Below are 21,491 nucleotides of genomic sequence, written 5' to 3'. Positions count from 1 at the left end.
AAGGAGATGCACCAGGTTCTACTAAATTACTGGTATGACCAAATTGCTGTTGTGAAACCATGCAATTTAGTAAATGTGTTGAAATCGTTTGGGCATGCTCTTAGGAAAAAAGAACCTCTGTTTTAAAGTATTTAAGCGTAATCAAACTGTGACTGGCACACGGGGTTGTCCTCTAAAGCCGTGTGGCAACTGAAATGACGAGTGCTGTTTTTAATACCTAAACTTTGCCACTGCAGGAGGTATTGCAGAGTTCCGCCATTGGAGATTTTGTTCAAGTTACTCTTTCGCTAGCTTGGTTTGAAACTTGGTTGTCATATTGTAAGACTTCTTAGCTCACCTCTGCATTTCTGACAGCTCTTCACACTTGGTGTTTATCTGCATGTCTTAATCCATATGAGAAACAAGTAACTTATTCACTGGTAGGCAATGTTGGTATTAGGTGGCTCGGGAGACACGGGGTTTTAACACTTCCAGCATCGCGTGTATAATGTGGGGATTAAATTTATTCAGCTGTCCTTGCCTAGACACCCTGGTCTTTTAAATGTCTGTGTTCTTCCTGCTTCTGGAAGTACACGGTGTGACCACACCACATAAATTGTCATTGGATGATGGGAGAGAGAAGCAGCATGAAAGTGCAGCAGAAAAGGGAGTGTTTGGATCACTGCAGTGGCCAAAGGTGCTGACAGAGGGGCTGGGGCACGAGGTGCAGCCCACACAGCGCTGAGCTGGGCTGAGCTTCACCTGGCAAGAGCTGATGTTACAAGTGACACTGTACTGACCTTAGGCTGTCTGGTAAGCAATAAATTAGCTTTGGTTCTGCCGCTGTCTCCATCGCCTCAGCTCCCGCGACTTGGTCCGGTAATGGGGATTGTCATTTTCAGTGTGTTGTTGAAGTACGTTAAGAGGTATAAAGTGATGGTTGTTCTGCCTGGAGAAGGCTCCAGAGCGAGACCTTAAAGCAGCTTCGAGTGCCTAAAGGGGCCAACCTGAAAGCCAGAAGGGGACTTTGTACAAGGGCCTGTAGTGACAAGATAAAGAGTGATGGCTTTAAACTGAAAGAGGGGAGACTTTGATGAGATGTGAAAAAGAAATTCTTCACTGGGACAGATTGTCCAGAGAGGTTGTGGCTGCCATGGGAGCATTCAAGGGCAGGTTTCTGGTGGAAGGTGTCCCTGCCCATGGCAGGGGGTTGGACTTGGATTAATGTCCTTTCCAACCCAAAACATCCTGTGATTCTGTGATGCTAAAATGTCTGTCTAGTGGGGAGAGATGACACAATGTCAGACAAATCCGAGGAAAATGGCACCAGCACAGTGAAGCCAAATTGGTTTATTTCCCCTGCAAATATCTTGTTAGTTACAGGCTCTGTATTGCTAGAGGAAGCTTGTGCTGTAATTGCAGTATCTCCACTAGAAACCTAGGAGCCTGGCTGGAGTATTCCTGCTCTATAGACTCCTTAATGTTGATGCCTGTGCTGTGCTCGTGAATACAGAATCACAGAATCCCAGCCTGGTGGGGGTTGGAAGGGCCCTGCAGAGCTCCTCCAGCCCAACCCACTGCTAAAGCAGGTTCCCCTGGCTCAGGGGGCACAGGAACATGTCCAGGTGGGTTTGGAAACCTCCCAAGAAGGAGCCTCCACACCCTCCCTGGGCAGCCTGGGCCAGGGCTCCCTCACCTGAAGAGGCAAATGAACCAATAGCAAAAGTGTCTGCTGCTGGGTTAGGACACCCCTGCGGGCCGGGGCAGCTCCAGCCCTTGGCTGGTGTTCCACGGGAAAGTGGAGGGAGTGGGGAAGTTCAGGTGGCAGAGCTCTTGGTGCCCATCTTAGGAACAAGACTACTGCCAGCAAGGGAGAGTGGCTGTTGCTGCCAGAGCAGCTGAGGGGAAGCATTAGATCACCCTGACAGCCAGCAGCTTCCTCCAGCCCATGTGGGGCCAGGGCTGCTTCGAGCACAGGGGCTGACCTACAGCTCAGTCCCCAGGGGCTGGGCACAGTGGTGAGGTTTGAGGAGTCCCTGTGCAGTGGGGCTGTGACACCACTCTCCCTCAGCTCCCCGCTGTCCTGCTGCAGTCCTTCACGCTGGCAGCTGCATGGACACCCCTGAAACACGATGCTGCAGCCCCCAGGCTGGGCCAGGACAAGCACAGATTGTCTGCTGCCCTGCAAAGCCCCAGCACTGCAGCCTCAGGAAACAAAGCGCGAACAAACAAGAACCAGCCCCATGGCAGCAAGGAGTCAGCCCTCAGAATCATGGCTGCTGGGAAAGGTGGGAGAGGAGCCCCCGCAACCAACAGCAGTGACTTCCACTCACAGAGAGAGAGAGAGAGAGAGAGAGAGGGAGAGGGAGAGGGGGGAACCCAGTTTCTTGGCCAACTAGTTTTAATTGTTCAAGTCCAAAGATAAGCAGCTAGATACTCACAATTGCAGCAGCTAAACAGGAGGCATGACCCTTCGGTCTGAGGGGTGCTGAAGCCGGCACTGGGGCCCGAGGGCCACCCACTGCCCAGAGCACACAGCAGCCAGAGCAGCTCCTCCTGCATGCTCAGCTGACAAATGAGTGCTCTCCTCACCAGAGGCAGGTGACAGTGTCAGGAAAAAGGCTGGAAGCAGCAGGTAACAAGACTTTCGGGCGCAAGAGAAGCATTTGGCCTTCACAGGTGGCTCCAGATTGCAGCTGTACCTGACCAAAGCAACTGGCTTGTGCTCCCAGCCTGCGCAGCGCTGCACCCACCTTCAGGCATTTGCCCTGGCCACCGCTGTAGCAGTAAGTGGACATTCAGCCCTAGCCCTGGGGGCACCACTCTCCAGCCACTGGCAACAAGCCTTAAAAGCAGTGCCAGGACTCCGTGGCTGCTGCACAGACCAGCATGGCCGCTGCTTCACCAAGAGCCTGCGAGTGCTGCAGTCTCGTAGCTGCAACTCATCTATATTTCATTAGGTTTCCTTTCTCCTGCTGCAGAGCAGCAGTTGCCTTCACTGAGGTCAGCTCCAAACCCCGCACTCAGCCAGAACAAAGATGCAGCGTTGTTGTTGGCAGCATAAAGATAAGGAGTTGCAAACACATTTTTGAAGGCAGGTGTAAATAAATTCACATTTGCCCTGCAGCAGCATGTCCTTAATGACACATCAGCGAGGGGCTGCACTCGGCTCTCAAACCCTTACCATGCTCTTGCTGCAGACCCAGGGCAGCAGGAGGGCTCAGCCAGTGGGGAAGTCCTCTCCTGTCCCCTGCAGCTCAGTTTTGCTTTGCTGCAGGTGGTCAGAAGTAAAACAATTGATCGTTTTTCATACACGGACATCATCACATCACCATTCTTTGGCACAGACATTGGCCACAACAACCGACGGGGACATCTGACACCACAGGCACATGGCACACTCCCAGCTCAACAGCTGCTTGGAATTTCATTTCTGCTATGGAAAAGAGAAATAAAAAAAAAAGAAAGAAAGGCTTCTGCAGAACCACTCGCCAGCACGTGCCCAGAGCTGCTGCCGCGCTTCAACACACACCACATTCGCAATCCCCTGTATCCCTTCAAAGTCCAACCGGGAAACTCCAGCTATCGCTTCCGCTCGCCTTTCTGTGTCCTTTTCTTCTCCTTCTCCTTCCGCTCCTGCTTGGCCAGCTTATCCTTCTCTCGCTGGAGTTTATCTTGCTCTTTCTTCTTCTGGCACTCGTCGCGCAGCAGCTCGCGCTCCAGCCGGCGGGCGTTGAGCACATCCTCCACGTTGGTGTTGCGGAAGAGCGCTGCGGCACGTTAAGGACAGACAACGCTGGCGTGCGGCGCTGGGAGCACAGCGGTGGGCTGTTCTACCTCCCTGCTCCTGCTGCTTCACCAGGCGGGTGGGGAACGTGGGAATGAGGAATGAAGGAAGAAAAAGCAAATCTCTGCTTGTTTTTGCAAAGAGAAAAGTCACGTGTGGTAAATGCACGTGCCCTGGGAAGGGACTGCTTCCCAGAAAATCCAGGTTGTCTGCAGCTGCTTAAGCTTCATGTGTAAAAACATTTGTCAAACCTCCACAAGCTTAAAATAGCCCTTTGGGTCCAGTCCCCTGCAGTGATTCACCACAGCTGTGGTGTCTGTACAGACGTGCACACGTACGTATCTGCACACACAGTGGCTGCAGCCTGCACCGGGGGTGGGGGAGCAGACCACTGGCAGTCTGAGGGAACGGTCCTGATTTTGGTTGAGGCAATTTTCTTCCTAGTAGCTGCTACAGGGCTGTATTTTGGGTTTACACTGAAGAGAATGTTGTGGTTATTGCTGAGCAGGTCCAGGAAGCTGGGAGGGAGCATGGCCAGGAGAGCTGGCCCCAGCTAGCACCAGGGCTATTCCATACCCCAGGAGCCATCCCCAGTGCAGAAACTGGAGGGGTGGCCAGGAGGTGAGAGTGCTGCTTGGGCATTGCTCAGCACTTGGGGAGCAACTGCATTGGGCAGCACTTGGCTTTTGCTTGGGCTTTGTTTCCCTTAATTACTACTGTTATTCTTCTTACTGTTGTTATGTTCTGGTTTAGTTCTGATGTGCTCCTGTGGTCTCACACCCTCCCTCCCACAGCGAGGAGTGGTAAATGCCTTGGGAAGAGCTGCAGGAGTGAGCAGGTATCTCCCCTGCTGCCTCTCCCTCCCAACCATCAACAGTGCAGGGAACAAGAATCATTTAGGTTTTGTTTTTTAATTGTATGATAAAGCCTGCCTCAATCTTAAACCCAAGCTCAAAGAGCAACTCAAACTGTTGTGACAAGAAAAACATGGGGGCTACTTGGTCGTTGCTCACCGTTACAGCTCAGCTGCACCACGGCCCGAGGAGTTCACCCTGGGTTTGTTTCTGTTGCACTTTGAATAATTCCTGATGTGATTTACCTCTCTGGACAACAGCTAACATTAAGATGATGTCCTGGGAGAATTATCCTTATTAACAAGTGTGTTCTGTGAAGCTTCAGAGAAGGTGGAAGGGAGAAGGAAGAAACAGAGAAGAGCGACAGGACCCGTTTCAGCCACACACACAGGGAGGGAGCAGATGGACCCTGCCGTGCATTACAAGTGAGATCAGGCTCCATGAACAGAAACATCAATCACTAAACTGAAAAGGTGGCCCCAAAGAAAGTATCAACACAGATAAGGAGGGATGGGAAACTCACCGTGGAAGCTCCTGCCTTGCACAGAGGCACCCAGAACACAAAGGATACATTTTTCCGATGCGATGTTTACTGCTGCTGCACTCGATCCGCCCTGTTCATCCTCGCCAGTGAGAGCATTAAGGAAATCTGGACATCAGTAATGAACTTGTGCCTCTCCATAGTCACACTGAACTCTAAACATGTTAAAGAACAATTTTATCAAGCCACGATGAAGAAGATAAAACGTCCTGCAGCCAATCAAGGACCAGGCGAGCAGCACAGCCCCCTTCAGCCCACCCCTGCCCCTCGAGGCTGGCCTCCGTTCTCTCCTGCTCAGCCTTGCCCTTCAAGCAAGAGCTGCTGCTTCAGCACTACGAAGAGGTAACTTTTAAACTCTCCACTCTACACACACTCTCTAAAGAAGATCTTTTTGATGGGTTTCTCAGCAGAAAGCAAGAGAGAAATCCAACAGAGGAGGTGCTGTGCAGGCGCTACTGGGAGGTGACTGACCCCCAGCCAGAAGCAGAACAGCCACTCCACACCAGGAGCTTCCGCACTTCGCTCCGTAGAACTTGTTTTATTCTGGAGAAGGAAGATCGAGAAGTTTCTCCAATTCTCCCCCACCAGATACTGCAGAAGTGGAAAGGCATTTTGGGAGGCTTTAGGAAACACTGTCCTTCAGAGCACTGAGTCTCGACTGAGCTGGGAAAAGGATATTCTTCCTCGTCCGTCACGTTGGCATACTGGGCCAGGAGGGCAGCTTTCCTTTGCTTCTCTTCCTGGGAGACTTCCTTTGGCTTCACCACGATCCTGGCCTGCTTCTCCATCATGCTGGCAATGGCTTGGATCTCATCTGGCAGGAGAGGAGTCAGAGCATCAGCCCAGCCCCAGCCAGCAGCAGCCACACACTGTGGCCCTGAGAGGCACAGCAGGATACAGCTGTGCTGGGGACAGGCACACTGAGCAGAAGGAAGAAGCCTCACCCCCAAAATATCCCCCTCCTCCCCCAAACCCTCTCACAAGGGCACTAGAGGTGCTGCTGAGGAATTTCCCCGTGCTGTGCACAGCCACAACCAGACACTATTTTTCCCGGAGGAAGCTTCACAGTGAAACTCTGAAATCAGCAGGGCTCTTGCTAATGAAAATCCTCTTCTGGTTAAGAGAGGCCAAGTTCACTTCACCACACACTTACAACCACTGTAAACAGAAGTTCTGAAAACCCAAAGTGGCTGATCCATTTAAGACTTTCTCTTCTACCAAGGGAAGCCAACAGCTGATGTGCCCTTTCACACGGACATTCTGCTGCCTGTTTCTTAAAATGGTATTTGGGGGTTGTCACTTTTTTTTGCTGCTTTATTAATAACTTCTCCTCAGGATTCTGTTATTCTTAGCTATCGACTTCACTGGGGATTTATCCTTTTGTGGAACCACAGTGACATAAGCCTCGTGTTTCTCACAGCCTGGCCATAAGGACAGCCTACTGCTTCTTTCTGTGACAAGAAAGAAAAACCCCTGCAGGTAGCAACAGGATGAGCAAGAGGGGTCTGGCAGCAGCTCCAGCAGTTCCAGTTGCTTGTCCACAAAAGAGAGATTTCTTATCTTTAATGCACAAACAGCAGAACCATTCCCTGTCCCCAGGCAGAGGCACAGGCAGGGCAAAGACAGTGGGTCTGGGGGAAGCCACTGAGCTGCCGCGTGGCTCAGCCACCTCATCTGTAAAGAAGAGGTGAGTGATGTTAGTGAAGCGTGAATTTAGACAAGCAAAGTGCTCCATCAACACAGGCCTGGCTGGGACAGCTGCTTCTCAAATGGCATCACTCTGACAATATTCTGTTTGCAACCAGAACCAACAACAAAGACAAAGGCAAAGCAAACAACGAGCAGGATGTGGCCAAAAGGGATGTTACATCATCACAGGCTACAGTGGAGCCCATGCAGGGGGAAGATTATGAACTGATCTGTGCAGGATGCTTAAAGCAGCAGAATCTTCCCGTTGTACCCTGGAGCTCTGCTCAGTGAGCAGAACCAGACTCCCTGACAAGCAAGGGCAAGACAGAGGCCTTGGCTCCCGAGTGGATGAGGAATGGACTGGGAGAGGGTGCAGAGATGCACAGCTGGGAAAGAGCAACATTAGTGCAGCAGCAGCAGCCTCACAGAGCTCCCCTCCCACAAGCATTCCTGAGGGAAAAAAGGCCAGTTGTAAGAGAGGAACTTGACAGAGGAAGATAAGGGCAGGCAGCAGGAGGGACAGCACGGCTCTCACAGCTGCAGCTGTGCTTGCTCAAAAGCATCTGCTTTACCAACCGGGAGCAACTGGAGCAGCATCTGCCACCAGAGTGCTGGCTGCCCTCACTGCGTCCCCAGCCCTCAGATCTGCCTGCTTTGTGAAAGGAAACTGAGAAAGCTCTCCACAAAAGCCCAGCAGCGCCCCTCCCCTGCAGGAGGGTGACCTGGGGACAGCCAGGTGTGAAACTGCTCATCCTCAATTCACACATCAGGATAAAACAGCAAACAAGCAGCAGCGAGGAGCACATCAGCTCTGCAGACACCAGCAGAGTCCTGGCAGGACAAGCCCACTGTGGGCTCAGCGAGGCCCTGCAGGCTCCTGCCCCGAGGACAGCACACCCAGCAGCAGCACTACCTGCTTTCTTCTCTTTGGCATCGACAATCTGTGACTCAGACCACTTCTCCACCACTTCCCTGCACACATCGCTTAAGAGATCTTCTTCCTAGTAAGGGAAAAGACACTTCTGAGCCTTGGAACAAAGCTGGTCTGCTTTTAAACAGACGGGGAGAGATTGACATGATGATTACTGAGGGGGAGTTACATGCTGGAGTTATCTGTGATAGCCAAAAGCTGATAATAGCAGCCAGGTCCCTTTGTGTTTTCTGCTCTTATGTGGGGATCTGGGCAGGAAACCAGCGATAACCATTGAGCAGACTTGTTCAACAGCAGCACACACTCACCAGTAACATTTTGCACTCCAAAACACCCCTTTATCCAACAGCCTGAGTCACAGAAACCCCACAGCCCCCAGAGGCAAGGACTGGAAATTCTTTGCTGAGCTCTCGGAGCAGCCTCCCAGTAGCAGGGGAGGCCGGGGCAGCACTGCCCACCCCTGCAGCTCAGCCGGATCCAAGGGCCCGGTTCCCGGCAGAGACAGCGTGCTGTGAGGAGCAGGAGGAGCACGGACCATCTAACACAGCTGTGGGTGAGCCACTCTAAAGCATTTGGCCTTAAAAATCAGCCCTTAAGCCACCCTTGGGTGCTGCCGGGGAGTGCCCGAGTCACGGGCGCAGCCCCGTGTCCCACGGAACCCCACAGTGCTGGGGGCTGGCGGGGCCCTGCAGAGCTCCTGCAGCCCCAGCCCCTGCTCAACCAGGTTCCCCTGGCTCAGGGGGCACAGGAACGTGTCCAGGCGGGTTTGGAAAGGAGCCTCCACACCCTCCCTGTGCAGCCTGAGCCAGGGCTCGGTGCCCCAGCAGCAGCGGCTCTTTCCCCCCAGACCCGAGCCACGTTGCCAGGGGCTCTACGGGAACCCCCCCAGGAAACCCCCGGCGCCGGCAGGGCCCAGGACGGCCCCAGAGGCGCCGCGGAGGCCCGGGGAAGGCGGTTACCCCCCGCGGGCCTCCAGCGCTGCCCGGGTGTCCCCGCGGCCGCCCCACGCGGAGCCGCGCCCGGCGGGGAGCTGGCGGCAGGGCCCGGGCGGCCGCGCCCCGCAGCCGGTGCTCACCAGGCACGCGGCCAGCACGCCGCGCAGGGCCTCCAGCCGCTCCTCCTCGCTCTCCTCCTCCCGCAGCAGCCCCTCGATGTAGGCTCCGTAGACGGCGCGGTCGAGGCCCAGCGCCTCGAGCCTGGCCGCCAACCAGCCCGGGAACGCGCCCGCCGCCGCTTCCCCGCCGGGCGCCGCCATCCTGCCGCGCTGCGCCCGCCCCGGCGCCCGCGGGGGGAGCGACGGCGGCTGCGGGGGACAAACTTGTGACAGACGGGGCCAACGCGCGCCGAGCGCGGCCCCGCAGAGGCCCGGCGGCGCCGGCCGGGGCTGCCCGTCGGTACCGGGGCTGCCCGTCGGTACCGGGGCTGCCCGTGCCCCGCCGTCCGCCAGGAGCGGCCGCGATCGCGGGAGCGGCGTGTCCGTGCGCGGCCGCCGTAGCGCCGGCGGTAGGGACGGGGCGGGGCGGGCGTTTAAACGGCGGCGGCGCCGGGCCGGGTCCCGGGCTCGGTCCCGCTCGGTGCCATGGCGGGTCCCGCCGCCCGGCCCCTCCGCGGCAAGTCCTTCTACCTCGACGTGCCGAGCGGCCCGAGCGCCCGGCAGCTGGCGGCGGTCATCGGCCGCCTGGGCGGGGTGAGCGGCCGCGGCGGCTCCCGGTGGCTCCCTCAGTTCCTCGGTTGCGTCCCGGGGGGTCTCTCGGGGCAGGGCCGGCCCCTCGCTGGGCCTTTGGCCCCTGCCTCACAAGCTGCCTGGTGCTGCATTCCGGGTCGTGGCAACTCGTTGCCTTGTCCTGGCAGCATCCGTGCGGCGGCACGGCCACGCCAGCACCTTCCAGATGGCAGCAGCTAGTTGCCTGGCTGTGACAGCGCTTTCCAATGGGGCGTTAACTGGTTGTGCTGGGATGGGAACACCTCTGGTCACAGGGAGCACCTTCTGCTCGGTGGTAACTGGTTATTTTGTTCCCCCTCCCTGCGGCACCTTGACTTTTTAGGGAAGTTGTGGATTTTCCAAGTGTTTCCTGGAATTCAGGGCAGGGTACCATCACACGAGTCTCTTTTTGTTGTGCAGCTGTGTACTTTTTCTTATGGCTTTCCTAGAAAAGCCATCGGGACCCTTCCCCTGAAGCTGTTGTTTGTGTGGATGCAGGTGGCGTTCTGCCTGGCCTCTTCCGTGTCCTTGGTGCTGGTATTGGTCACTAATCCCTTAAATCTTCTCCCAAGACCCTCCAAAAACTGGTGTCACCTCAGTCACTCAGGCTGGAACTGAGGACAAGGGCCATGCCCAGCAGCTGCTCCTTCTGTTACATCTTTCAGTTTCCTTATGATTCTCAAGCACAGTTCAGTCCTAAATGCTGATATGATTTGTGTACAGAGAATTTAATCTCTCTGTTTGAGAGAGATCATCTCATGTGCACCCCTAAACTTCTTTAAGTCCTTCAGTGCTACACACAGGGCTACAGGCCTTCCTTTGGCTCATGTTGCTGCTGGGTCTCTGCTGCCAGGGTCATGTGGTGGCTGCAGACACATGTGGGATGGCTGACTTCCACCTCTTTGCCTTTCTTTAATCACTTCATCATTCTGAACTTGCTGATTTCTTTGTCCCCCCAAGATGTGCCATCAACAGTCAGGATGCTCTCCCCATAGCACCTCTCATTTGCCTGTGCATCCTCCAGCCCGACAACCCCTTGCTGCCAGGGGTCAGTTGTTTCTCTGTGTAGCTGCACCTTGAGTGTTGGGTTTTGGACCCTTGACTACAAGAAGGAAACGGGCCCAAGTTGGCCCAGGGGAGGCTGAGATTGGAGCTGAGGCAGAACTGTCTCTCAGCCCAGAGTTGGGCAGTTTCACAGCTGCTCTGTTGTGTCTCTTGTTGCAGGTGACTGAAAACTTCCTAAGCAAAGAAGTCACCTACGTGGTATCCAGCAACAGAGAAGCCAAAGGAGGCAAAGGCAGAGCTTGGGCTGAGAGGCGGAGCAGCACAAGTGCCAAAGATGCCAAAGCCACAGGCCCAGTGCCTTCTGCCTCCAAAGGGACCCAGACCAGACCTCACCAGAAGCCACCAGACGCTGTAAGACCTGTAGAGGTTTAAGCCACCTCAAAGGTTGTCCCAAGGGATCTGTGGAGTGAACCTGGGAGCAGTGTTGGAAGGTGTTGTGTGTTTTTGCCCTGGCCTGGCTGTTCATGTTCATAACCATGTTCGTAGTTTCTGCACATCATTGTCTGCTCAAATGTGTGTTTCTCAAGCTCCGAGCTGGTGAACAGGGATATCTGCTCCCAGGGCAAAGGAGACAGAGGGCTTGGGTGCTTCCCAACAGGACAAGCAGTTGTTCTGATGCAGAGGTGTGTCTGGAAGAACCAGAGTAGACAAGATAAAACCACTGCTCACAGGCAGGGCAAGACTGTTGTAGCCTGAAGATCTGCAAGGGTAGCCTGCATGAATGGGCTTCTCCAGGTCCCATTCACCCTGCCAGGGCTGAGATATCTGGTAAGTGGTGCTTGAGGAGAGCCTCCTGCCCTAGCCTGGGCCAGGGCACCTCTGCCAGTGGATCTAGGCCGCCTGCAGGTGGGAAGCAGCGCGGGTTTTCACTGAGTGCTCACAGCACTGGCACTTCACAGCACTAGCCATCTGTCTTACAAAGAGCTTAAGCTATCTGCTGAAGTCATTGGCTTGCAGATGAGGCTGTTCCTGACCCCTGCCAGCCTGGAGTGCAGCAGGCAGGCTTTCTGAGCTGAGGTGCTGCTTCCTCTTGGCTCACTCTGGAGCATTTGTTGCTGCTGGATAAACCCCGAGCCTTGGCTGAGCAGCTGCTCAGCACACACCTAATGGGTGCCTCTGTGGTTTGCATTCCCTGGCAATGCCCAGTCCTGCTGTCTGAGATGAAGTCTTGGCCAGACTCCCTTCCCTAGCAGCGAGCAGGTATCACTAGAAGTCGTTCCTGCTGGACAGCCATGCTGCCCTCAGCTTGCTGCTGCCTCTTTGCTTTATCGTAGCACTCGGCCGCTTTCTCTGCAGGTGCTGATCAGCAGGGGAAAGGAGCTGCTGCAGAAGGCCATGAAGAATCAGGTGAGCAGCGTCTGGATGGGCTTTTCTGTAGCCAGGGATATTCAAAGGACTGCTGAGCAGTGTAGAACCAGTGCCAGACACTGCTCCAGAGCCCCTGCCTGCTGAAGGGAGCAGATTCTGGGGCTGGGAAGGGTATGAAGCAGTTGCTTGTGGCTCTGCAAAGTATTATGCAGTGCTCCTGGGCACTGTTCTTCACAGAGCTGTGCCATCTGTCCATTTGAGTACTTCCGAGGCCTGTCCCAGTGATCTGGGTGCCCAGCACAATAGAATTATGAACACAGGACCCATCATTAGATGGATTTTCAGCCTAGAAAGGACTCAAGCCACATAGCTGGTGTAACAGACTACCCTGGAGTCCTTCCCCTCATATCACAAGCACCCAAGAGAGTCTCAGTGTCTACCCTAGAAGCTCATGCTACAGCAGGGATTAACAATTTGACCTAGATGCTACTGTTAATTTTGGGCAGATAAAGTGTGAGTTTGAACCTGTTCTGCTGTGCCCTGATTTTAATAACAGCAAAGGTCTGTCGATTAGGCAACAGGGAGATCTCTCTATACTGGCTTTAAAGCTGCACATGCTCACACAGCCGTGCCTGCTCAGAGCTGGGCCTTGCCAGACCTCTCTGTTTGTACAGGACACCTGCAGTGGCAGCAGCATCCTGGCCAACGCTCGCCTGTGGGGAGTCCAGATCTTGCACGTGGATGGTATCCTTCTCTGCAGGATGGAGTGTAGCTGCTGGGAATCAGGGATTTGTGAGCCAGGTGCAGCAGAAGTGATGTGGTGAGCGTAGGAATAAATTGCAAGCAGTACCTGATACATGGCTGCTGCCCTCCTGCCGTGGCTAACTGGGTCTGCCCCTCACAAGCCACATCAGCACATGCTGCTGCCACGTTTGCAAGAGCAAACACTGGGTATGTGTAATGTGCTGAAGCTGTAACGTTAGCAAGTGTTAATAGCTTGGTCAGTTCATTAATTTGTTCCAAAAAGACCATTTGTCCTAATTGACCTGTGGGTACAGACCATGCTAATGGCAGGGTTTGGTCATTTTTAATTAGGCAGGGCTGGTGTTGGAGGCTGTGTGCTGGAAGGTGCTTCCCACGGCAGTGATGGATGGGGAGGGGGTGACGGGAAGGACGGATGATGAAACTGCTTCTAATCATAGTCCTGGAGTAACAGGTTCCTGAGCGGCTGCTGACAGTGACACACGGCGCGGCTGGGCCCGGCTGGGGTGCTGCTGCTGCACAGCCTGCCAGGGCTTTCCACTGCCAGGGGCTGTCTGCCTGCTGCACAGTTCCTGACAGTGGCTTGTTTCTGCAGAGACTCAGAGCCAACCCCAGCTCCGCTGTGGAGCCTGTTGGGGTGCTGTCCCTCAGAGCACTCCTCCTTGGCTGCTGAGGCTCAGGGGCTGCGCTTTTCCCCGCTGGGGATGGGGAGTTAGGCTCGTGCTGCAGCCCGTGGAGGGGAACTGCTCACCTTTCCCTGCTGAGCTGTGGCTCTTTGACATCCCACCTGCCCAGAAATGCTGTCGTACACCCAGCAGCTGCTGCACGCCGTCCCGGCCGGGAGCAAGCGGAGCCAGGAGTCTGAGGTAACAGCCTCAGGCCGGCCAGCCCGAGGTGCCCAGCACCCTTCGGGGCCTCTGAGCAACCCCCCCAGCTCCTCTCCTGCCGGTGGGGTGAGGGAGGTTTTCATCCAGCACTGGGCAATCTGCTGCTGCTGCTGCTTATTGCTGGAGATGACAAAATGCAAACCATTGTTCCTTTTATAAAGTGGGAGTAAAAGCAGAGGAGAATGAGGCAGGCTTTAGTTACCAGCATCATCTGCAGCACAGCTAGTGCTGGTCCTCACTGGGGGTCTGAGGATGAATAAGGTGGTGGGTGGGGAGTGAACTGTCTGCAGTATTTCCAACATGTTGGAGAGGTCAGGGAGAAGGGAGGGCATGAGATCAGGGAGTGGCAGCCTGTATGTCATATTTGAAACCAACTCCAGATACCTTGGGAGACACATTATCAAGGGCAGGTGATTGCAGGAGCCCTGGAGCAGTGGGGGAGGCTGCTGGAATCTCGCTTTGGCCCTCTGGGATCAGTAGTTACTGCTCTGCCTGTCCCGACTCTCCCACTAAACGTGTCCCTTTTCCCTTTAGGTGAAGTGCCCTGCCTCCAGATCGAAGACTCACAAAGGTAGGCCTGGAAGTTGTGCTCCTCTCTGGGCTCGGGTGCAGAGCTGCTTGAAGAAGCCTCATTTAGAATCTGAAAATCCATCAGAAACTTGAGCAGTCCAAAAGAGACCAACTGTTAAGGCAGTTTCTCTGGAATGGGCTTTGTAACTCCTTGTTTGAGTGTTGATGCAGCCTCCTAAGCCTTGTATTTCAGGCAGTGTTTTTGAAAATCCCCTGGAGCCGTTGCAGTGCAGCTCCTGGATCCTGAGGCACCTGGGAAGGTGCTGCTGGCACCGAGCCTCCCATCCACAGCCTCAAACCAAGGCTGCTGGAGAATAATGCATCCTACGGAGCAGAGCGTGTTCCTCACAGCCCACTCACTGCTGTGAGGCTGAAATGTACTGCTGAGACACCAGTCTAGGGATAAGGCTTCCAAAGGAGGAGGGAGGGGGGAACCAGGTTCTCATCTGCAATGAGACAAGAGCCAATTGTGGGGCTGAGATTGGCACCAGTGACGTCAGTCGATTTGTGACTCGTTTGACTTCGCTTGTCAGAGCGAACATTCAGTGATGCCTCAGAGCAGGCTCCAACCTGGCTTCTGTGTGTGACACTGGGAAGATGATTTTCCAGTTTTAAGGAGGGAAAGTGGTAAAAAAGGCTGGAGAAGCTGTCTGATAAGGCAGATGGTTGGCCACAAGCTCAGAGCTCTTCATTGCGGCACACTTTGAACTGTGTCGCTGCTCAGCACTCTGCCCTGCGAGCTCAGGACGTGCACCAGCCTGGGCTTTATCTAGGGCCCCCAGAACAGCCTGGCTTTAGAAGTGCTGAGCATTTGGCAGCATCTAGGTGGAAAAATCGATCCTGCACTTAAATAGCTGCTTTAGTGATGTAAGAGGGCGTTTGAAAGCTCAGGATGAGGCTCGAGGAACTCACTGGTGAGGACACGTGGACTTGGCCTTTCTGCAGAGGGAGGCTGACATTCCTTTGGAGGAAATGGCATTGAGTGCTTCTTCACAGAGAGGGTTGTTGGGCAGTGTCCCAGGCTGCCCAGGGAGGTGGGGGAGTGCCCAGCCCTGGAGGGAAGCTGTGGTGCTGAGGGCCAGGGGGTAGTGCTGGGCTGGGCAGGGTGAGGGCAGGGCTGGTACTGCAGCAGCTTCAAGGGCTTTTCCAACTGAAATGATTCCGTGATCACAAGAAATGAGCCCCCTTGCCCTTCAGAGGCAATGAAGGAGGCAGGAGAGGTTGGTTTCAGGGTCAGGCAGATGCCTGTGAGAACACCTTGGGGCTCGTTTCTTTTTTAACCAGATCTGCACTCAGATTTCCAGGCTGAGTGTAACGTTATCACTTGTGAGCTGAACGTTCCTGCCAGGCAGGAGGGACCTGGCAGCCCCTTCTGCCAGACTGGCTCTGACAGCCTTTTCCCTGAGTGCACTGCTGAGGCTTTCTCCTGCTCCCCTGACATGTATTATTAAACAGGAGCATCACTGCCGGCCCAGGCCCAGCCAAGGCCAGCTATTGCCCTTCAGTGGTGTCCTCATGCCAGGCTTGGCTGTACCACATGCTGGGTTGTCTTCAGCAGCTCCTGCTGCTTTATCCCAACCACCCCGAGCCATTCCCAACTCCAGGACATTGTGTAAATGGCAGGAAAGGTGCTGGAAGGGTTGGTGCAGAGCTCTGAGCTTGTGCAACTGCTGCTGCAGCTTGATTCTTACAATGGATACTTGGTGCTTGTAAGTACTGGTGAGGACCCCCTCAGCCTTCTCCAGGCTGACCAGCCCCAGGGCCCACAGCCTTTCCTCAGCAGGAACATGCTCCAGTGCCCTGAGCATCTTGGTGGCTCTGTACTGGCCTCTCTCCAGCACTTCCCTGTCCCTCTGCAGCTGGGCAGCCCACAACTGGACACAGGACTCCAGATGAGGCCTCAGCAGATATGGCAGAGCAGAGGGGGAGCAGAACCTCCCTTGCCCTGCTGCCCACACTCTTCTTGTGGCCCTCCTGAGTGCTCTGGGGACAGGGAGTTGTTGTAGATTACCCAAAGAGCTGTTTTGGCTGCGCTGATGTCACTTGGCATTCGGGGGTGTCAGAAGCACTGATGGGCTTGGCTCTGTAGCTCAATTCTGTTGAGGAATGAATGAATAAGGAGGGAATTTGGCCAGGACAGCTTCTGACCAGTTTGCTTTCTAGCAGGAAAATTGAAGCCCCCTTTCCTGAAGGTTGAAGACCAGAGCAGGTAAGTGAGATCTTTCTGAACGTCACCCCTTGAAACCTGGGGTTTGCATTGAGTATTCTGTCTGCAAGGCAGTGTGGCTCCTTTGAAGACCCGTGATGCACAGGGAAGCTGAGCCTCTCCTCGAGGGAGGCAAATGCAGAGAAACAATCTGGGAGGCTCATATGTCAGGGAGGAAGGGACGTGTCAAACGAGACTTGGCAACAGTTTACTTCTTTGCTCAGATTCTGTGTGTGATCCTCAGCGAGTCACTTAATCTGCTTCAGCCCTCTGAAATGAGGAAGGAGATTGGAACACGCCAGGTCAGGGCCTGTAACTTGATTACAGCGTCCAGCACGGGGGGATCTGATCCCTGTGGTGTTTGACAGCTCTGTAACCCTAACGGTGTCCCAGCACCAGCTCATTGTTCCGAGGGCGATGCTTCGGGCAGCTGCAGAGCCGAGTGTTTGGGTTGTACCTGCTGCATGCAGTGAAGTGTGAGGAGAGGTGTCTGGGAACCAAAACCTTCCTGTGCTGCTGTGTAGCTGCAGATGTTGTGCTGGCTACTGCTGGTGTGCCTTGGGGGCAGAGGGGAGTGTTTGGCTGAGCAGTGAGCGTGCCTCCTGGTCAAAATGTACTCCCCACCAGTGCCACTATTGGGAATTGGGTTTGGTGCTTCCAGGGAGAAGTGGGAAATCTCTGGAAGAGGCAGATGGAAGGGAAGGGGTAGGTGATGTCTCATCCTAAATGACGCAGCACCTCCTCTGAGGGAGGAACAACTCCACCTATGCTGACCCTGCCACAGGCCTCATGTCCTCATCTGCTTCTTTCAGGCAGTTCAGACCCTTCCATCACCAGTTCAAAAGCTTTCCCAACATCAACTTTCTGGCACCCAAAAGCTCCAGCCCATTTGAGCCTCTGAAAAGCTTCTCCAACTCCTGCAGAGCCAGGTAGGTTGTGAAAGTCTTTAACCCAACTCTCCCAACAGCTGCCTTGCTGGTTCTTGGGGCCTGGAGAGCCACTTGCCCTGTCCTGGGCTAAAGAGCTGTAGCCCGAGGGCAGCACAGCCCCCAGCCCTCACCAGGCTGCTGGGTGCCTGCTGGTGCTGAGGGCAGGGAAGATCTTTGCCCTTCCCTTGCAGGGGAGTGGAGGGCTCTCCAGGGCGCAGTGCAGGGGAGAAGAGCCCCCGCTCCACACCAGTCACTGTGCCGAGGAGAAGAAGGGGGTTCTGTGAGTGCTGCCAGGAGACCTTCGAGGAGCTACAGAAGGTAAATGTGTTCCCCTGGGACCTGGTTCCTTGAAAAAGCTCCGAGGGCCACTCAGTGGCTTCATTAATCATGTCCTCCCTGTCAGCAGCGTGAATTGTTGTGGGAGGCAGGCAGATTGCTCTGTACAGCCCTCACGGGACCTGGTGGCATCAGCCTCACAGACGAGAGCCAGAGCATCTCTGTTCTCTGACCCCCTGCTCTGGGCAAGCAACAGATTTGAAGGCTGGAGCGTGACATGCTCATCCCCAGGGCTGGCAGAGCCTGGCCTGGAAGGTGGGAGCCTGTTCCCCAGCAGCTGGGGAGGGCACAGGCTGATTCACAGGGCGCAGGGAGGGAGGTTTTGTCATCTCCTGGAAGATGCCAACCAACGTGGCTCTCAGAGGCCAGGCTTTGGTGAGAGACAGGAGGTATTGGGAGGCTGTTCCTGCTAGCTGCTGGGGAAGGCCGTGGGCTGCTGTTAGCCAGCCCCAGCCTCCTCAGAGCAGGTGTCTATGGGAACACAGCACGAGCTGGAAGCAGCCGGGGCACAGCGTTGCCCACGTTCCCAAACCTGCTTCCAAACCGCAGCTTTACCTGGTGAGAAGGCTGTTAGTCTCGGTCAGGCTGTGGGGAGCGGCTGTGGCTGCACGTTTGCCTCCTGTGAGCGTCACTAACAGAGCCTGTGGCACCCACAGCACCTGCGGAGCCCCGGCCACGAGCGCTTCGCGCGGGACGCCTCGCACTACGCGGCCCTGGACCGCCTCATCGCCCAGCTCCTGCCCAGGTGAGTCCCTGCCCAGCTGCTGCCTCCTGGGGCTGAGAGCAGCCTTGTGCCCCACGTGGGCTGGGCTGCCCTGGGCCTGGCCTGCAGCTCCCGCCCGGTGCCAGGGAATTGCTCTGCGAGAGCAGCGGGTGACGGCTGCAGGACTGACTGGGCACCTGCCAGGCACAGCTTACGTGAGCCTTTCGGTGGCTTCTCTGCTTCAGGGAATTGCCCCTGGGCTTCCAGCACCTCTTACCCTAGAAAGGGCAGCTGAGCCCATCTCCTGTCACTGTGTGTGGCACGAACCCCGCTGCTCTGGCGTGCTCCTGTGCCTAGGCCCGGGGGCAGAGGTGCCTCGTGCTGCCCATCTCCCCTGCCAGCAGCACCGTCACTGACTGCTGAGCCTCACGCCTCAAAATGTCCAACCACCTCCTGAGCAAGGGCTTCAGACACCTGCACTGCAGGCAAGCCTCATCTCTCTGGTGGGAGGGTGTTGCTAAGGGCTGGAGAGCAGCGAGCGTTAACTGATGGCTCTTCTCAGGGTGCCTGGGTCCTGCCTGACGGCCGAACGCGCGGCGCCTCACACGCCCGTCGCTGGCGGAACCCAGATGCTGACAGCACAGCTGAGATGGGACAGGGAGCAGCCTGAGCCGGGGGCTGTGGAGCTGGGAACTGCCACGGAGCACCATCGTGGCCTGAAGACTGAGAGCTGTTCCCCTTGCCTGCCCAGGGACAGGGTCAGTAACCCCAGAGGAGGAGGGGGGGTGTCCAAGGACTGCTCAGGGGGGCTGCCCGCTGGAGGGGCCTGTGCTGCCCGTGACCCTCCAGAGGGATCTGCCCCTGGGGGGCTGGATGGGAGCTCAGCCCCTGGCCTGGGCTGGGGGACTCACAGAGCCACTGCTCACAGACCAGAGGCAACTGCTGCTTCATCTGAACCTCTCAGACAGCAAGTGCCTGGGGCTATCTGCCATCTCCCACCAGCACTGCCCACCTCCAGGAAACGCCGGCTCTCCTCCAGACGTGGCACCCCGGGGAAGAGGCCCCGGCTGGAGCTGGCTGGGGGTGGCTTCTCTGCATGTGGGCAGAGGACTGTGGTGGAGGGGGAGCTGGGGGGCTGGGGGGCAGGACAGATGCCTGAGCCAGGCTGTCCCAGGGTGCTGGGGGCAGGCAACGTGCCCTCGAGCACACAGCTCTCTAACACACCTCACGGCTGCCTTGGCTCGGGCTGGTACCCGTGTGGGAGACCTGGGCACCCTGTGTCAGGGCCAGGTTCCCTTCAGGCCGTGTCTGGGGCTGTTGGTCCTGCAGAGCCTGCTGCAGCCCACGAGTGTGGCCAGGGCAGAGTGAGCCCTGGTGCCCAGAGGAAGCATCTTGGAAGGGAGAGTAGGAACGCACCCAGAAATGAGAATAGTGGTGATGTGGAGAGCACAGGGAGTGTGAGCAGCTGTGCTGCTGGCTGGGTGCACCCTCCTGCCCTGCCTGGGGCTGGAGACAGATGTTGCCGCTCGCTCTGTGTCAGAGCAGCAGAGAAATCAGCCCCCAAAGCCCCTGAGGGGCCCGAGTGGGTGCAGGGCCCTGGGCAGCCCCTGCCTCTGCTCCCTCACCCTCAGCCCCCTCACACCCACAGCACAAGCTCTGCCGAGTCAGGCCGGAGTGTGCAGCTGCTCCCTGCAGCCACGGGCCCCCAGGACAGCAGGGCTGGGGACAGGGACCTGCTGCAGAGGACACACACCAAGGTGAGGGACAGTGGGTACGAGTCCCAGCTCTGCTCAGCCCTGGCACAGCAGCCCGAGCTGCCCTGGGTGGGCAGGGAGGACAGGACCTGCCGGGGCTGCTGCACGGATGCAGCTGCAGCCTCCTTCCCTGTGTTTGAGGCCTTTTTTTGGCAGCTGGACTAGCTAAAGCCACCTCCTGGCTGCTCTCCGGGCCCTCAGCAGCAGCTGGGAAGGGGCTGGAAGGGGCTTCACCACCTCCCTCCCTGGCTGGAGGGGGACGTGCAGCCCAGGGCTGGCAGAGTGGGGCAGCTGCAGCAACCCCAGGGAGCGACCCCTGTGCTGCTCTGCTCCTCCTGCCCACCCTGGGCTTGGCATCTTCCCTCCCCTGGTGCTGTTCTGCCTCCTTCCAGGGCTGCTGCTGAGCTGGGTCACACTCTGCCCCAGGCCTGGAGGTGCAGAGCTGTGTTCCTCACCTGCCTTGTGCTGGCTGGGGGCCTTGGGGCATTTACGGCCGATTTTGTATTTAGATGTGTGCACAAGCTGGGACCAAGGTTTTAGCAGACTCTTAAACTTTTAAATAAAACAGAAGGTGAGATCTGGTTCTGCTGTATGGAGGGTAAAGGGGGGTCTCGAGACCACTCCCCATCTCCTGGCATGTCCCTCGGGGGCTGCAGGGATGGAACCTTGCTGGCACAGGGCAGCAGAGGAGAGAGAGGCTGGAGCAGGGACAGAAAATGGGTCAAAAAGGTTTAAAGGTGTCTGAGGCAGAGTGAGCCTCTGTCCCCTGGGCAAGGGTCTGAATTCCCTACTCTGCTCTACCCCCCTCCCTCCCACAGCTGCCATCAACTGGGCTTTACTGGGGCTTTTCTCCTCCCAGCTCCCCCAGTATCCCCAGGGGTGAATGTGGCTTCACAGCATCCCCTGAAATGGGGAAGCCCCTGGGGCAGCCCTGTTTGTGGTGCTTCACAGGGGTGCTGCCCAGCTGCAGGTGGAGACCCGCCCCACACACCTCAGGGTGACAGCACCCCCCAGACAGGGGCTGAGCAGCCCCCCCCCAGAGCCAGCACTGGTGGGGACTGGGGAGGGGGCTTCAGTCCCGGCTGGGGTCTCTTCTGATGGCTGGGGGTCCTGGTACGGGCTGTGGCCTCGGTACCAGTTGGAAGCTCTGGTACTGGTCAGGTGGGTTTTGGTGCTGGCCAGGGGCTTGGCACGAGCTAGGGCCAGGGAGAGACTTGGTCCCAGCAGGGAGAAGGGCTCAGTACGGGCTGGGACGGTCAGACCCCTGTGCTGGGGCAGGAGGGTGGTACTGCTGTGGTCTCCCTGGGGTGTCCTGTACCGGCTGGGGGCAGAAACTGGTGTCTGGCACCTGCCTGGGGGGCTCCAGTCCCATCGAAGGGCTCAGTGCTGGTGGGGAAGGACAGTGCTGGTGTGTGGTGGCTTGGCACTGGTGTGTGGGGGTCCTGTCCTCGGGGGGGTGCAGAGTGACTGAGGGGGTCAGTACTGGTG

General features: G+C 56.6%; 2 protein-coding genes across 2 annotated transcripts; one reads left to right on the top strand and one right to left on the bottom strand.

The window, feature by feature from the left end:
- Window positions 1–1,316: 1,316 nt before the first annotated feature.
- Window positions 1,317–9,206, bottom strand: LOC104556925 (coiled-coil domain-containing protein 43). Its single transcript, XM_062016737.1, has 5 exons — window positions 8,857–9,206; window positions 7,764–7,851; window positions 5,840–5,975; window positions 5,192–5,250; window positions 1,317–3,749 (listed from the first exon to the last, which is right to left on the bottom strand). The coding sequence occupies exons 1-5, from the start codon at window positions 9,034–9,036 to the stop codon at window positions 3,562–3,564; spliced, it is 651 nt and encodes a 216-aa protein (XP_061872721.1). The 5' UTR covers window positions 9,037–9,206; the 3' UTR covers window positions 1,317–3,561.
- A 154-nt stretch (window positions 9,207–9,360) lies between these two features.
- On the top strand, window positions 9,361–20,168 carry LOC133628439 (uncharacterized). Its single transcript, XM_062016587.1, is given in 11 exon segments — window positions 9,361–9,468; window positions 10,708–10,899; window positions 11,845–11,895; window positions 12,531–12,600; window positions 13,414–13,484; window positions 14,040–14,076; window positions 16,242–16,284; window positions 17,094–17,210; window positions 17,402–17,528; window positions 18,203–18,312; window positions 18,812–20,168. Coding segments are annotated over 11 exon segments (2,283 nt in total).
- Window positions 20,169–21,491: the final 1,323 nt, after the last annotated feature.

The sequence above is a fragment of the Colius striatus genome, chromosome W, assembly GCF_028858725.1.
Source record: "Colius striatus isolate bColStr4 chromosome W, bColStr4.1.hap1, whole genome shotgun sequence".
Lineage (NCBI taxonomy): Eukaryota > Metazoa > Chordata > Aves > Coliiformes > Coliidae > Colius > Colius striatus.
This window is presented reverse-complemented; position numbering and strand designations above follow the sequence as displayed.